We start from the raw sequence: 15,708 nt of genomic DNA, 5'->3' as shown, positions 1-15,708 counted from the left end.
CCTAATTCCAAGAACAATTCCAAGAGGCTGGCTGAGCTTATCTTTTCAAGTTAATAGTTCAAAAAGCTATTTACAATATTTAATAAAACTTTAAAGGTTTCCTCTAAAACTTCATTTTAATCTAGTACCTGCTTAAGCTTAATCCTAATTGAAAATAAAAGTCAGTGGTGCTCACATTCCAAGATTAGTTAATGCTGAGGATTATACATTTATTTGGCTGAGGAAAATACAGAAGGTATTAGAGTCAGAACAAAGAAAATCATTCTCCACCAACTAGCTTCTTTTTCTGTCACCATAGGCAAAAATACCACCTAAGTATTATTTGGGGCCTTGCTTCTTAGTAGTTAACAAAAGACTGGTTTTTGGGCTCTTCCTAGGATGCCCAGAACATCTAACACCAGTGTTAAAATTGGGAATAATTTTCTCCTTCGAAGAATATCTACTTCAGAGAAAAAAGAAAGGAATATTATCAGACTTTTTTGTTATAGCTGTAGTCATTTTATAAGCAAGAAATCCAAAATAAAGCTTTTTTTTTAATGTTACCTAATTATTAGAACATTATATACCTTTGTGAATGAATTTTAGTATTGAAAAAACTGACAGATCTTGTTTGAAACACACTTGTATTGTTTCAGTGTATATATGACTATGTGATATAGGTTAGAGGTTTTACTCACTTGCACAACTGGCAGTTATTGACACCTTCTGTGTGCCAGGGTTTGTGCCAGAGAGACCACAATAAATAGCGTGAGAAAGTTTCTTGCCTCAAAGAGATTACAATCTAGTAGGAATACCCATTATGCAAAATTACTACACAAAGATTCAATCAGTTGTGACTTAATATATGCTAAAAATTAAAATACAAGTGAAATGCTAACATGTAACATGGGGTCTTGACCCAGTCAAGAAAGTCAAGGAAGATGTCCTGAGATGAGACACTCCCAAAGGATAAGAAGGAGTTAGCCTGGTGCAGGGGGTTGGGGGGGTGGGGGGGATGGTGGCTGGTTGGAAAGAATATTTCTTGCAACAAAAACAGCGTGTGTGAAGGCCTTGAGGTGTGCAGGAGCAGACACATTTCCAGAAGCAAAGAAGTCCCCTTTGGCTGAGGAATAAAAAGTTGGGAGGGAGAAAACACAGAAATGGAGAGTTTGGCAAAGGGCCTTGGAAGCCTTGTTAAATATTTGGACTTCATTCTAAGGAAAAGAAGAAGCCTTTGAAGGATTTGTTTTTAAAACACAATTACATTTCCAAAAACTCTTTCTGTTGGAGGACTGACACTGCCCAACTTTAAGACTTACTTCCCTGGTGGCTCAGAAGTGAAGAATCTGTCTGCAATGCAGAAGATGCAGGTTCGATCCCTGGGTTGGGAAGATCCCCTGGAGGAAGAAATGGCAACTCATGCCAGTGTTCTTGCCTGGAGAATCCCATGGGCAGGGACAGAGGAGTCCGGCAGGTTACAGTCCATGGGGTTGCAATAAAGTCAGACACCACTTAGTGATTAAATAACAACAACAACAATATAAAGTTATAGTGATCAAGATAGTGTGGTATTGGCAAGGGAATAGACAAATAGATCGATGAGACAGAATAAAGAGTCCAGAAATGGGCCCACACAAATACAGCCAACTGATACATGACAAAGTAGTAAAGGTAATACAATGGAGCAAAGACAGTCTTTTTAACAAATGGTGCTGGAACAACCAGACATCCACATGCAAAGTAATCAATCAAGACACAGACCTCACTCTCTTCACAGCAATTAACTTGAAATAGATCATAGACACAAATTTTAAGTTCAAAACTATAAAACTCTTAGAAGATAACATGGAGAAAATCTAGGTGACTTTTTAGATACAATGGCTTCTTTAGATACAACACCAAAGGCAAGAGAAAACATTGATAAGCTAGACTTCATTAAAATTAAAAGTTTTTGACACTGTCAAGGGAATGAGGAGATAAGCCACAGACTAGGACAAAAATTTTCAAAAGACAATTCTAATAAAGGCCAATTATCCAAAATATGGGCTTCCCTTGTGGCTTAGCTGGTAAATAATCTGCCTCCAATGTGGGAGACCTGGGTTGGATCCCTGGGTTGGGAATATCCCCTGGAGAAGGGAAAGTCTACCCACTCCAGTGTTCTGCCCTGGAGAATTCCATTGACTCTATAGTCCATGGGGTCTCAAAGAGTCAGACACGACTGAGCAACTTTCATTTCATTTCATCCAAAATGTACAAAGAACTCTTTTTTTTTTTCCCCATTTATTTTTATTAGTTGGAGGCTAATTACTTTACAGTATTGTAGTGGTTCTTGCCATACGTTGACATGAATCAGCCATGGATTTACATGTATTCCCCATCCTGATCCCCCCTCCCACCTCCCTCTCCACCTGATCCCTCTGGGTCTTCCCAGTGCACCAGCCCTGAGCACTTGTCTCATGCATCCAACTTGGGCTGGTGATCTGGCTCACCCTTGATAATATACATGTTTTGATGCTGTTCTCTCACAACATCCCACCCTCACCTTCTCCCACAGAGTCCAAAAGTCTGTTCTGTACATCTGTGTCTATTTTTCTGTTTTGCATATAGGGTTATCGTTACCATCTTTCTAAATTCCATATATATGCATTAATATACTGTATTGGTCTTTATTTTCTGGCTTGCTTCACTCTGTATAATGGGCTCCAGTTTCATCCATCTCATTAGAACTGATTCAAATGAATTCTTTATAATGGCTGAGTAGTATTCCATGGTGTATATGTACCACAGCTTCCTTATCCATTTGTCTGCTGATGGGCATCTAGGTTGCTTCCATGTCCTGGCTATTATAAACAGTGCTGTGATGAACACTGGGGTGCACATGTTTCTTTCTGATCTGGTTTCCCTGGTGTGTATGCCCAGAAGTGGGATTGCTGAGTCATATGGCAGTTCTATTTCCAGTTTTTTAAGAAATCTCCACACTGTTCTCCATAGCGGCTATACTAGTTTGCATTCCCACCAACAGTGTAAGAGGGTTCCCTTTTCTCCACACCCTCTCCAGCATTTATTGCTTGTAGACTTTTGGATAGCAGCCATCCTGACTGGCGTGTAATGGTACCTCATTGTGGTTTTGATTTGCATTTCTCTGATAATGAATGATGTTGAGCATCTTTTCATGTGTTTGTTAGCCATCTGTATGTCTTCTTTGGAGAAATGTCTGTTTAGTTCTTTGGCCCATTTTTTGATTGGGTCATTTATTTTTCTGGAATTGAGCTTCAGGAGTTGCTTGTATATTTTTGAGATTAATCCTTTGTCTGTTGCTTCATTTGCTATTATTTTCTCCCAACCTGAGGGCTGTCTTTTCACCTTGCTTATAGTTTCCTTTGTTGTGCAAAAGCTTTTAAGCTTCATTAGGTCCCATTTGTTTATTTTTGCTTTTATTTCCAATATTCTGGGAGGTGGGTCATAGAGGATCTTGCTGTGATTTATGTCAGAGAGTGTTTTGCCTATGTTCTCCTCTAGGAGTTTTATAGTTTCTGGTCTTACATTTAGATCTTTAATCCATTTTGAGTTTATTTTTGTGTATGGTGTTAGAAAGTGTTCTAGTTTCATTCTTTTACAAGTGGTTGACCAGTTTTCCCAGCACCACTTGTTAAAGAGGTTGTCTTTTTTCCATTGTATATTTTTGCCTCCTTTGTCAAAGATAAGGCCTCCATAGGTTCTCTGGGCTTTCTATTCTGCTCCATTGATCTATATTTCTGTCTTTGTGCCAGTACCATACTGTCCTGATGACTGTGGCTTTGTAATAGAGTCTGAAGTCAGGCAGGTTGATTCCTCCAGTTCCATTCTTCTTTCTCAAGATTACTTTGGCTATTTGAGGTTTTTTGTATTTCCATACAAATTGTGAAATTATTTGTTCTAGTTCTGTGAAAAATACTGTTGGTAGCTTGATATCTACCAACCATTGAATCTATAGATTGCTTTGGGTAGAATAGCCATTTTGACAATATTGATTCTTCCAATCCATGAACACAGTATATTTCTCCATCTGTTTGTGTCCTCTTTGATTTCTTTCATCAGTGTTTTATAGTTTTCTAAGTATAGGTCTTTTGTTTCTTTAGGTAGATATACTCCTAAGTATTTTATTCTTTTTCTTGCAATGGTGAATGGTATTGTTTCCTTAATTTCTCTTTCTGTTTTCTCATTGTTAGTGTATAGGAATGCAAGGGATTTCTGTGTGTTAATTTTATATCCTGCAACTTTACTATATTCGTTGATTAGCTCTAGTAATTTTCTGGTAGAGTCTTTAGGGTTTTCTATGTAGAGGATCATGTCATCTGCAAACAGCGAGAGTTTCACTTCTTCTTTTCCTATCTGGATTCCTTTTACTTCTTTTTCTGCTCTGATTGCTGTGCCCAAAATTTCCAACACTATGTTGAATAGTAGTGGTGAGAGTGGGCACCCTTGTCTTGTTCCTGATTTCAGGGGAAATGCTTTCAATTTTTCACCATTGGGGATAATGCTTGCTGTGGGTTTGTCATATATAGCTTTTATTATGTTGAGGTATGTTCCTTCTATGCCTGCTTTCTGGAGAGTTTTAATCATAAATGGATGTTGAATTTTGTCAAAGGCTTTTTCTGCATCTATTGAGATAATCATATGGTTTTTATCTTTCAATTTGTTAATGTGGTGTATTACATTGATTGATTTGCAGATATTAAAGAATCCTTGCATTCCTGGGATAAAGCCCACTTGGTCATGATGTATGATTTTTTTAATATGTTGTTGGATTCTGTTTGCTAGAATTTTGTTAAGGATTTTTGCATCTATGTTCATCAGTGATATTGGCCTGTAGTTTTCTTTTTTTGTGGCATCTTTGTCTGGTTTTGGAATTAGGGTGATGTTGGTCTCATAGTATGAGTTTGGAAGTTTACCTTCATCTGCAATTTTCTGGAAGAGTTTGAGTAAGATAGGTGTTAGCTCTTGTCTAAATTTTTGGTAGAATTCAGCTGTGAAGCCATCTGGTCCTGGGCTTTTGTTTGCTGGAAGATTTCTGATTACAGTCTCAATTTCCTTGCTTGTGATGGGTCTGTTAAGATCTTCTATTTCTTCCTGGTTCAGTTTTGGAAAGTTATACTTTTCTAAGAATTTGTGCATTTCTTCCAAGTTGTCCATTTTATTGGCATAGAGCTGCTGGTAGTAGTCTCTTATGATCCTTTTTATTTCAGTGTTGCCTGTTGTGATCTCTCCATTTTCATTTCTAATTTTGTTAATTTGGTTTTTCTCTCTTTGTTTCTTAATGAGTCTTGCTAATGGTTTGTCAATTTTGTTTATTTTTTCAAAAAACCAGCTTTTAGCTTTGTTGATTTTTGCTATGGTCTCTTTAGTTTCTTTTGCATTTATTTCTGCCCTAATGTTTAAGATTTCTTTCCTTCTACTAACCCTGGGGTTCTTCATTTCTTCCTTCTCTCATTGCTTTAGGTGTAGAGTTAGGTTATTTATTTGACTTTTTTCTTGTTTCTTGAGGTAAGCCTGTAATGCTATGAACCTTCCCCTTAGCACTGCTTTTACAGTGTCCCATAGGTTTTGGGTTGTTGTGTTTTCATTTTCATTTGTTTATAGGCATATTTTGATTTCTTTTTTAATTTCTTCTATGATTTGTTGGTTATTTAGAAGCGTGTTATTTAGCCTCCATGTGTTTGAATTTTTAACACTTTTTTTCCTGCAATTGGGGTCTAATCTTACTGCACTGTGGTCAGAAAAGATGACTGGAATGATTTCAATTTTTTTGAATTTCCCAAGGCTAGATTTATGGCTCAGGATGTGATCTATTCTGGAGAAGGTTCCGTGTGCACTTGAGAAAAAGGTGAAATTGATTGTTTTGTGGTGAAATGTCCTATAGATATCAGTTAGGTCTAGCTGGTCCATTGTGTCATTCAAACTTTGTGTTTCCTTGTTAATTTTCTGTTTAGTTGATCTATCCATAGTTGTGAGTGGGGTATTAAAGTCTCCCACTATTATTGTGTTACTGTTAATTTCCTCTTTCATACTCATTAGCGTTTGCCTTACATATTGCGGTGCTCCTATGTTGGGTGCATATATATTTATAATTGTTATATCTTCTTCTTGGATTGATCCTTTGATCATTATGTAGTGTCCTTCTTTGTCTCTTTTCACAGTCTTTATTTTAAAGTCTATTTTATCTGATATGAGTATTGCGACTCCTGCTTTCTTTTGGTCTCCGTTTGGGTGAAATATTTTTTTCCAGCCCTTCACTTTCAGTCTGTATGTGTCCCTTGTTTTGAGGTGGGTCTCTTGTAGACAGCATATATAGGGGTCTTGTTTTTGTATCCATTCAGCCAGTCTTTGTCTTTTTGTTGGGGGCATTCAACCCAAGTACATTTAAGGTAATTATTGATAGGTATGGTCTCGTTGCCATTTACTTTGTTGTTTGGGGTTCACGTTTATACAACATTTCTGTGTTTCTTGTCTAGAGAAGATCCTTTAGCATTTGTTGAAGAGCTGGTTTGGTGGTGCTGAATTCTCTCAGCTTTTGCTTGTCTGTAAAGCTTTTGAATTCTCCTTCATATCTGAATGAGATCCTTGCTGGGTACAGTAATCTAGGTTGCAGGTTATTCTCTTTCATTACTTGAAGTATGTCCTGTCATTGCCTTCTGGCCTGAAGAAGGGAATATATATCTATATGATCTATATTGATAGATCAGCTGTTATCCTTATGGGAATCCCTTTGTGTGTTATTTGTTGTTTCTCCCTTGCTGCTTCTAATATTTGTTCTTTGTGTTTGATCTTTGTTAATTTGATTAATATGTGTCTTGGGGTGTTTTGCCTTGGGTTTATCCTGTTTGGGACTCTCTGTGTTTCTTGGACCTGTGTAACTATTTCCTTCCCCATTTTAGGGAAGTTTTCAGCTATTATCTCCTCGAGTATTTTCTCACGGCCTTTCTTTTTGTCTTTTTCTTCTGGGACTCCTATGATTCGAATGTTGGGGCGTTTCACATTGTCCCAGAGGTCCCTGAGGTTGTCCTCATTTCTTTTGATTATTTTTTCTTTTTTCCTCTTTGCTTCATTTATTTCCACCATTTTATCTTCTACCTCACTTATCCTATCTTCTGCCTCTGTTATCCTACTGTTGGTTCCATCCAGAGTGTTTTTGATCTCATTTATTGTATTATTCATTTTTAATTGACTCTTTTTTTATTTCTTCTAGGTCCTTGTTAAACATTTCTTGCATCTTCTCAATCTTTGTCTCCAGTCTATTTATCTGTAACTCCATTTTGTTTTCAAGATTTTGGGTCATTTTTATTACCATTATTCTAAATTCTTTTCAGGTAGATTCCCTATCTCCTCATCTTTTGTTTGACTTGGTGGGCATTTTTCATGTTCCTTTACTTGTTGGGTATTTCTCTGCCTTTTCATCTTGTTTAGATTGCTGCGTCTGGAGTGGCCTTTCTGTATTCTGTTGGTGTGTGGTTCCTTTTTATTGTGGAGGTTTCTCCCAGTGGGTGGGGGTGGAAGATTGGCTTGTCAAGGTTTCCTGGTTAGGGAAACTTGTATCGGTGTTCTGGTGCATGGAACTGGATTTCTTCTCTCTGGAGTGCAATGGAGTGTCCAATAGTGAGTTTTGAGATAGGTCAATGTGTTAGGTGTGATTTTGGGCAGCCTGTATGCTGACGCTCAGGGCTATGTTCCTGTGTTGCTGGAGAATTTGTGTGGTATGTCTTGCTCTGGAACTTATTGGCTCTTGGGTGGTGGTTGGTTTCAGTGTAGGCATGGAGGCTTTTGGATGGTCTCTTATTACTTAATGTTCCGTGTAGTCAGAAGTTTTCTGGTGTTCTCAGGTTTTGGGCTGAAGTCTCCTGCCTCTGGATTTCAGTCTTATTCTTCCAGTAGTCTCAAGACTTCTCCAACTATACAGCACTGATAATAAAACTTCTAGGTTAATGGTGAAAAGATTCTCCACCGTGAGGAACACCCAGAGAGGTTCAGAGTTACATGAAGAGGAGAGGAAGGAAGGAGATAGAGACAAGCAGGAGGAGAAAAAGGGGGACTCAAGAGGAGAGAGACAGATGTACGCAGTTCTCTGTCCCAAAGTGTTCTCCATAGCCCAGACAGCCACAGAGATTCACAGAATTGGATTGGGAAGAGAAGGGGGAGGGAGGAAATAGAGGTGATCTGAGGGAGAAAATGGAGAGCCAAAAGTGGGAGAGAGTAATCAACACACTCCTGAGTAAAAATGGGTACTGAATATTGGATTCTTAAATTTCCATAATTGATATCAAATACTGAAAAACAAAGATTAAAAATCTAGAGTAGAGGTTAGACTCTTAAAAATATAATATTAAAAACAAAAACAAAAGCAAAATTTAACAAATATATATGAAGTTTGGTTTAAAATAGGGCCTCTTTTTTTTGCAAGGTTATAGTGAAATAAAAATGAAAATTAAGGAATAATAGAGGACTTTAAGAGAAAAAAAGGGAAAAAATTTTTTTAATTAAAAAAATAGTAAAAATATATGAAAATGAAAGTTAAGGAGTAATGGAGGAGTAATAGCAAATTTTAAAAGAAAATAAAGGGAAAAACTTAAAAAAAAGAAAAGAAAAAAAAATTTTTTTTTTAATTAAACAGACAAAAAAAAAGTTAAAATATATCTAGGAATTTCTCTGGAGCTGCTGTGGTCAGTGTGGGTTCTGTTCAGTTTCAGATAGCTCCTCCAGCTTACACTTGTTGATATCTATTGGCCCCTTCCGGTGTAGTCAGTGTTACCTACATGGATTTTTATCTGTTGCACCGGTCACTTCTGAAGTGGTTCTCTTTGTTTATTTGGCTTCTGTTTGCTGGTCTCTTTAGTGTCTAATTTCCACCCTGACACAGGCGGGTGGAGGTGGTCTCTTGTTTAGGTTCGCTGGTTCAGTTGTGCTGTGGGGAGGGAGGGAGGCACTGCAGACAAATGTCACTGGCGTGTGTGGGGAGCACTTGCAGTGTTCCAGCCACACTGGGTTTGCCCCGCTCACGGGTGTGTGCCTTCCACATCTACACTGCTCAGGCTCCAGGCTGCTCTATAGGGAGCGGGCCCTGCGTTGCGTGCAGTTCCTGTTTTCAGGTATTCCACAAAAGCGCGGACTCGGTTGGGCCTGCGTTTTGTGCCTTCCCCTGCCTGAGCAGCTCAGGCAGCCAGGAGCTTGACGGGCTCACTCTCCCCGGGTGCGGTGCGCCTTCTCCCCTCCGTGGCCCCAGCCTCAGTTTCCTCGCGTGCCAGTCGGGTGCGTGCACCTTCTGTCTGTTCTTGGGAGCTGGCCTCTAGTCGCGACCCTCCTGGTGGATGTCGACCATCCAGAATCTCAGGAAGTCTTTGGTTAGAAACTGGAGGCCTGTTTGCAGTTTGGTAGGGGGTGCCATCTCTGGGGCTGAGTTTGCCCCTTTCCCCTCCCTCCTGCCTCCTGCCTCCAGTGGGTGATGGGCCGGTCCACAGCCGGCTAGCTCTTCTCTGGGAGTGCTCAGTTCTTCCCTTGTTCTGCGAACGGGCCTACAGTGTGTTCAGGCCAGTTAATTTTCTCTCTCTCTCACGCTATCCCACAGTTTAAGTTGCTATCTCACGTTAGCTCCCTCCAATTGCCCTCAGGGCACTCAGGCCCGGCCCTTACCCTAAGCAATGCCACCTGCTCCTCTCCGTTCCGCCCCCACTTGCTGGTGGCAGATGCAGGCGTCTGGGGTACTTTTCTGCTGGGAGTTGCTTTTAGGCATGTAATCTGTGGGTTTTATTTATTTTTCCTCCCAGTTAGGTTGCCCTCCGAGATTCGAAAACTTCCCCCAGACCCGCCAGTGAGAGGGTTTCCTGGTGTTTGGAAACTTCCTTTATTACGACTCCCTTCCTGGGATGGGTCTCTGTCCCTAGCTCTTTTGTCTCTCTTTTTATCTTTGATATTTTGTCCTACCACCTTTCGAAGGTGATGGGCTGCTTTTGTGGGCACCTGATGTCTTCTGCTAGCAGTCAGAAGTTGTTTTGTGAAATTTGCTCAGCGTTCAAATGTTCTTTTGATGAATTTGTAGGGGACAAAGTGGTCTCCCTGTCCTATTCCTCTGCCATCTTAGCTCCTCCCCCCCTACAAAGAACTCTTAAAACCCAGTGATACGAAAATGAACAACTCACCTGAAAAATGGGTCTGGGTCAAAGACCTGAACAGACATCTCACCAAAAAAGACATACAGATGGCAAGTAAGCATGTGAAAAGATATTTAACATCATTTATCATTAGAGAATTGTAGGTCAAAACAACAGTGAGATAATTCTGTACATATTTTAGAATGACCAAAATCCAAAATGTTGATGAGAATGTGAGGCAATAGGAACTCTCATTCGTTGCTGGTGAGAATGCAAAAACAATTTGGTAGTTTCTTACAAAACTAAACTTACTTTTACCATGTAATCCAAAAATTGTGCTCCTTGGTACTTATCCAAATGAACTGTTACTGCTGCTGCTAAGTCGCTTCAGTTGTGTCTGACTCTGTGCGACCCCATAGATGTCCACATAAAAATATGCACACAGATATCTGTAGGAGATTTATTTATAATTGCCAAAAATTTGGAAGCAACCAGAATGTCCCTAAATTGGTGAATGGATAAATTACTGGTACTTCCAAACAATGGATATTATTCAGCACTAAAAATATATGAGCAACCAAGCCCTTAAAAGTAAAGGAAGAATCTCAAACTCATATTACTAAGTCAAAGAAGCCAATCTGAAAAGGCTACACACTGTATGATCTCAACTTTATGACATTCTGGAGAAGGCAAAATTATGAATACAGTTAAAAAAACTAGTGGAGAGTTTCCCTGGTGGCTCAGTGGTAAAGAATCTGGCTGCCAATGCAGGAGACAGGGGTTCAATCCCTGATGGGAAGATCCCACGTGCCGTGGAGCAACAAAGCCCGTGCACCATACCCGCTGAACCAGCGCCCACTGAATCCTGCTTGCCCTAGAGCCCACACTGTGCAGCAAGAGAAGCCACAGCAATGAGAAGCCCATGCAGTACAACAAACAGCAGCCCCCAGCTTGCTGCAACTAGAGAAAGCTCACACACAGAAACACAACCCAGCACAGCCAAAATAAATAAATAAAATCATTTATAAAAAAATAAAAGCTAATGATTATCAGGGATTGGTAGGTAGGGGGTGATGAAAGGAGGAATATAGAGGACTTACAGCGGTGAAACTACCCTATATGATACTGTGCGCGTGTGCATGCATGCTGTCACTTCAGGGGTGTCTGACTCTGCAAACCTATGGGCTGCAACCTGCCAGGCTCCTCTCTCCATAGGATTCTTCAGCCAAGAGTATCGCAGTGTGTTGCCCGGCCCTCCTCCAGAGGATCTTCCTGACCCAGAGATCAAGACCAATACAGTATACTAACGCATATATATGGAATTTAGAAAGATGGTAACGAACCCACCTTTCTTATGTCTCCTGCATTGGCAGGTGGGTTCTCTACCACTAGCTCCACCGGGGAAGCCCATGTCATACTATAATGGTGGAGGTATCTTTATATATAATTGTCAATACCGGAGAAAGTACAACACCAAGAGTGAATCTTAATGTAAACTATGGACTTGGGTGATGATGATATGTCAACGTTGGTTCATCGGTTGTAAAAATTCTATTCTGGTGGGAGATGTTGATAGCAAGGGAGGTTGTATGTGTGCCAGAATGAGGGGTGTATGGAAACTCCTTGCACCACTCACTCAATTTTGCTGTGAATTTGACTGCTCTAAAAAAAATAAAAAATTTTAAATAAAAAAATGAAATTGCCAAGTAAAAGATAAAAAAAAAAAAAAAAAAAATAGGCTCTGTCTGGGTCTTCAGTGGAGAATGGACTGGAGATGAGCCAGAGTGGAAGCTGAAGAAGTGTGACAGTGATCCAGCAAAAGGTGATGACAGCTTGACTCCGGGGTGACGCTAGAGCAAGAGAGGAGTGGACGACTCAAGATGTGTTTTGGTGATGGGATGCCAGAACTCGCTGAGGGATTGGATCTGATGGAAAATGCAATGAACCACCAAGGATGACACTAGCTAACTAGTGGGACTATTTATTAAGAACCGAGGATGGGAGGGAGTTGGGGGTGGCTGAGGAGCGCAGGGGGTTTTTGAAGACAAAGGAAACTAAGTTCCTTTGTAAGAAAGGGTTTCTGACTAAACAGCAACATTTAGTTACATTGAGTCTGAGATATTCAGTTGGAGACCCGGAGTAGGTTATCTTTGCTCGTTTTTACTTTGCAGCAACAGAAGTTTCACTAGCTAATGGCAGTTTCTCAAAACTGACCTTTCCGGATTTGGATTTTTAACATCTTATTTGCATAACTGAAGGGCCCATTTTTCTGGTTTTTCAAGAATAAAAGAAAAAGCTGACTCATATATTTGTTGTTGTTCAGTCGCTAAGTCAAGTCCGACTCTGCAACTCAAATACGTACTGTCAAATACTCCAGAAAATTGCTTGCAGTTTTGAAATGAGTTCTTCCTGCTCTGTTTCCATTTCTGCAGAGGTTTCAGTGATTTGAGGCCAAGTTTCAGACAGCTCAGGCTCTAGTAGTCTCTTCAAGAAGTAAATCTCTCACAGCGTGGGTACATGAGGACACAAGCTTAGCTGGGGATATGGAATCACACACTGATGACAAGACTTACTGTTTATTTCTCAGCCATCCCTACTAGACTGTGAATATGCTATAGCCAGGGATTTGATATCCTTAGCATTAGCGTATATACAATATTGGATATTTATGTATTCAGTTAGCATATAGGCCAACTTTGAGCCCCTGGGTTTTTCATTTACAGATTCAAGGCTGTATTACCTGAAGTCACATCAGTGATTAAAAACTATAACCAAACAACCTGTTTTTTGTTTGTTTGTTTTAAATTTTTTAAATTATGAAAGTATAATAACACATTTACAGGAGACTCAGAAAGTACAGAACAAAGTTACAAAAGTTCCACTATATAATCTGTTGCTTTTTATATGCAAAAAACAACTAGTTAAGATCAATTTCTTTCACTGGATTGACTAAATTTAGTAATTTAGTAGTAATTTAGCAGAAACCCTTTCTTACAAGGGTGATACCAGGTCAGGTCAGTGTTAGGTGCAGTTAAAGGTTTAGAGGTTCTGATGCTTTCTTTTTGGCCTTTTATGAGAATTGTTTTCTTTTTTTCAAATCAGAAAATGTTCACTTTCTTAAAAAAAAAAAGCTTGTTTGGTGTTTAAGGAGAAATATCACTATTTTTTTGTTGTTGTTGTTCATTCACTCAATAAAATTATGAGTGACTGCTGTCTCTGAAATGCTTCTGGGCCCATTAACAAAAAATTTCACTTTTAGAGTTTACACTCTGGTAGGAGGAGACATGCAAATCACGTGCATGGTGTTAATTGAAATACTATAAAGAAAAAAGGCAGCACAACGTTTAGGCTTAAAAAGAAAAAATAAGTAGTTTAAGAAGATGAAGTGTAGTGAAAATTGTGCATTTGTAGATAGAGGACAATCTGACTTCTCTGAGGAAACAACGTTTGATCTAAGATCTGAATGAAGTGAGGATGGGAGCTGTCTGAGGACAGTAAGGACATTCCAGGAAGAACAGCAAGTGCAAAAGTCAAGAGTTGAGGGATTGGCACATAATTAATTTCTAATGTATGTAAATAGCAAGCTTTAATTGTTTTCCTTTTTATTACTTGGTTTGCATTCATATCTAAGTATAAACATACATATACTTATGTATGTCTAATATATAAATAACATATAATAACGTATAAATATTTAAATTACCTAAAATAATACACTTTTATTTCAAATAAGGAGGACACCAGGAGAGTAATTACCACATAATCTTCCCGAATTCCTCAGTTTTCAGCAATTTGAATTTAATGATAGGGAGAAAACTCCAGTGGTTGAAAATCCTTGCCTCAATTGTGGAAACATACACAAGTCATTTTTTTATCTATTTATCCTTTTGTCTCTCTGTTCAATTATCAACTTCTCTCCCACCACAGAAAAGAGATTTTTAAAATTATAAACAATGCAACATATAAGAATTAGGATGGACCGAGGGTGAAATAACCTGTGAAGACAGTATACTAAGCCATCTGAGTCTAAACAATGCTTAAGGGCTCTGGGTACTACATGTTAAGATCCCTTAAGCTCTTGAGAGGCATTTGTTTACCTCACATATATGAGAGCTGATTTTCTCCCATTTCTTTAATTCAGTCAAAGCCACCTCCTGAACAATACCTGGCTACCCTCATTCTTGTAATTTACACAATTTTAAAGAATTTAGGATGAATTTACTTTTAAAATGTTTTCTCGGGCGCCCCGTCCACGCACGCGGCGACCCCGCCCCCCCGCGCGGCGCCGGGGGAGCTGGGAGGGGCTCCGCCCGCGTCCGCGCCATCGAGCCCCGGGCGGCGGCTAGGCCCTCGGTGGATGGTTCTCCTCGCCCGGCGACTCTGCGTGCTGCCGGCGATGGAGGGCGTGCGCTGGGCCTTTCCCTGCGGCACGTGGCTGCCCAGCCGCGCCGAATGGCTACTAGCGGTGCGATCGATCCAGCCCGAGGAGAAGGAGCGCATCGGCCAGTTCGTCTTCGCCCGGGACGCTAAGGCCGCCCTGGCTGGTCGTCTGATGATGAGGAAATTAGTTGCAGAGAAATTGAATATACCTTGGAATAATATTCGTGTGCAAAGAACTGCAAAAGGAAAACCAGTTCTTGCAAAAGACTCACTGAATCCTTACCCCAATTTCAACTTTAACATCTCTCATCAAGGAGACTATGCTGTACTTGCTGCAGAATCTGAGCTACAAGTTGGAATTGATATAATGAAGACTAGTTTTCCAGGTCGTGGTTCGATTCCAGAATTTTTTCATATTATGAAAAGAAAGTTTACCAACAAAGAATGGGAAACAATCAGAAGCTTTAAGAATGAATGGACTCAGCTGGATATGTTTTATAGGAATTGGGCACTGAAAGAAAGCTTTATAAAAGCAATAGGTGTTGGATTAGGATTTGAATTGCAACGGCTTGAATTCGATATATCCCCGTTAAACCTGGATATAGGCGAAGTTTATAAAGAAACACGTTTGTTTTTGGATGGAGAAGAAGAAAAAGAATGGGCTTTTGAGGAAAGCAAAATAGATGAGCACCATTTTGTTGCAGTAGCTCTTAGGAAACCCAATGGATCTATACATCAGAATGTTACATCTCAAGATGATTCTAAAGCAACCCAGAGGCAGTTTACTATTCTCACCTTTAATGATTTAATATCGTCTGCAGTTCCTATGACCCCTGAAGATCCTTCGTTTTGGGACTGTTTTTGCTTTACAGAAGAGATTTCCATAAGAAATGGTACAAAGTCATGATATGATTTTCTGAGTAACAGGGAAGTGAAAACTGTAGTCTTCTGTATTCACTAAAAAATAAATGCCTGTGACTATCAAAAAAAAAAAAAATGTTTTCTCATTTAGATGTCTCACTAATCTAATTCAGCCTTTTCTAGGTAAGAAGGATCAATGTGATTTTGCAATGCTGATATTAACAAATTTTCAGGAAATATATTATTTGTAATTTATGTAAATAAAATTTACATCACTATGCAAAACTTACTGGGCAGACTTTTCTCAAAGTGAGAGGGTATAATTAAGATGGTTTGACTTAAAATATATAGACAAAAACTTGGAGTGTCC

The 15,708-nt window shown here is 39.4% G+C and overlaps 1 protein-coding gene across 1 annotated transcript; it reads left to right on the top strand.

Moving 5' to 3' along the window:
• The first annotated feature begins 14,356 nt into the window (after positions 1–14,356).
• Positions 14,357–15,452, top strand: LOC122677124 (L-aminoadipate-semialdehyde dehydrogenase-phosphopantetheinyl transferase-like). The gene has a single exon (XM_043876967.1). The coding sequence runs from the start codon at positions 14,455–14,457 to the stop codon at positions 15,382–15,384; it is 930 nt and encodes a 309-aa protein (XP_043732902.1). The 5' UTR covers positions 14,357–14,454; the 3' UTR covers positions 15,385–15,452.
• Positions 15,453–15,708: the final 256 nt, after the last annotated feature.

This window comes from Cervus elaphus, chromosome 20, assembly GCF_910594005.1.
Source record: "Cervus elaphus chromosome 20, mCerEla1.1, whole genome shotgun sequence".
In the NCBI taxonomy this organism is placed as follows: domain Eukaryota; kingdom Metazoa; phylum Chordata; class Mammalia; order Artiodactyla; family Cervidae; genus Cervus; species Cervus elaphus.
The sequence above is the reverse complement of the archived record's forward strand: the minus strand, read 5'-3'. Positions and strand labels throughout refer to the sequence as shown.

Bases quoted from the DNA above. Each gene is read 5' to 3' on its own strand.
- LOC122677124 (XM_043876967.1), top strand. From the start codon at position 14,455: ATGGTTCTCCTCGCCCGGCGACTCTGCGTGCTGCCGGCGATGGAGGGC.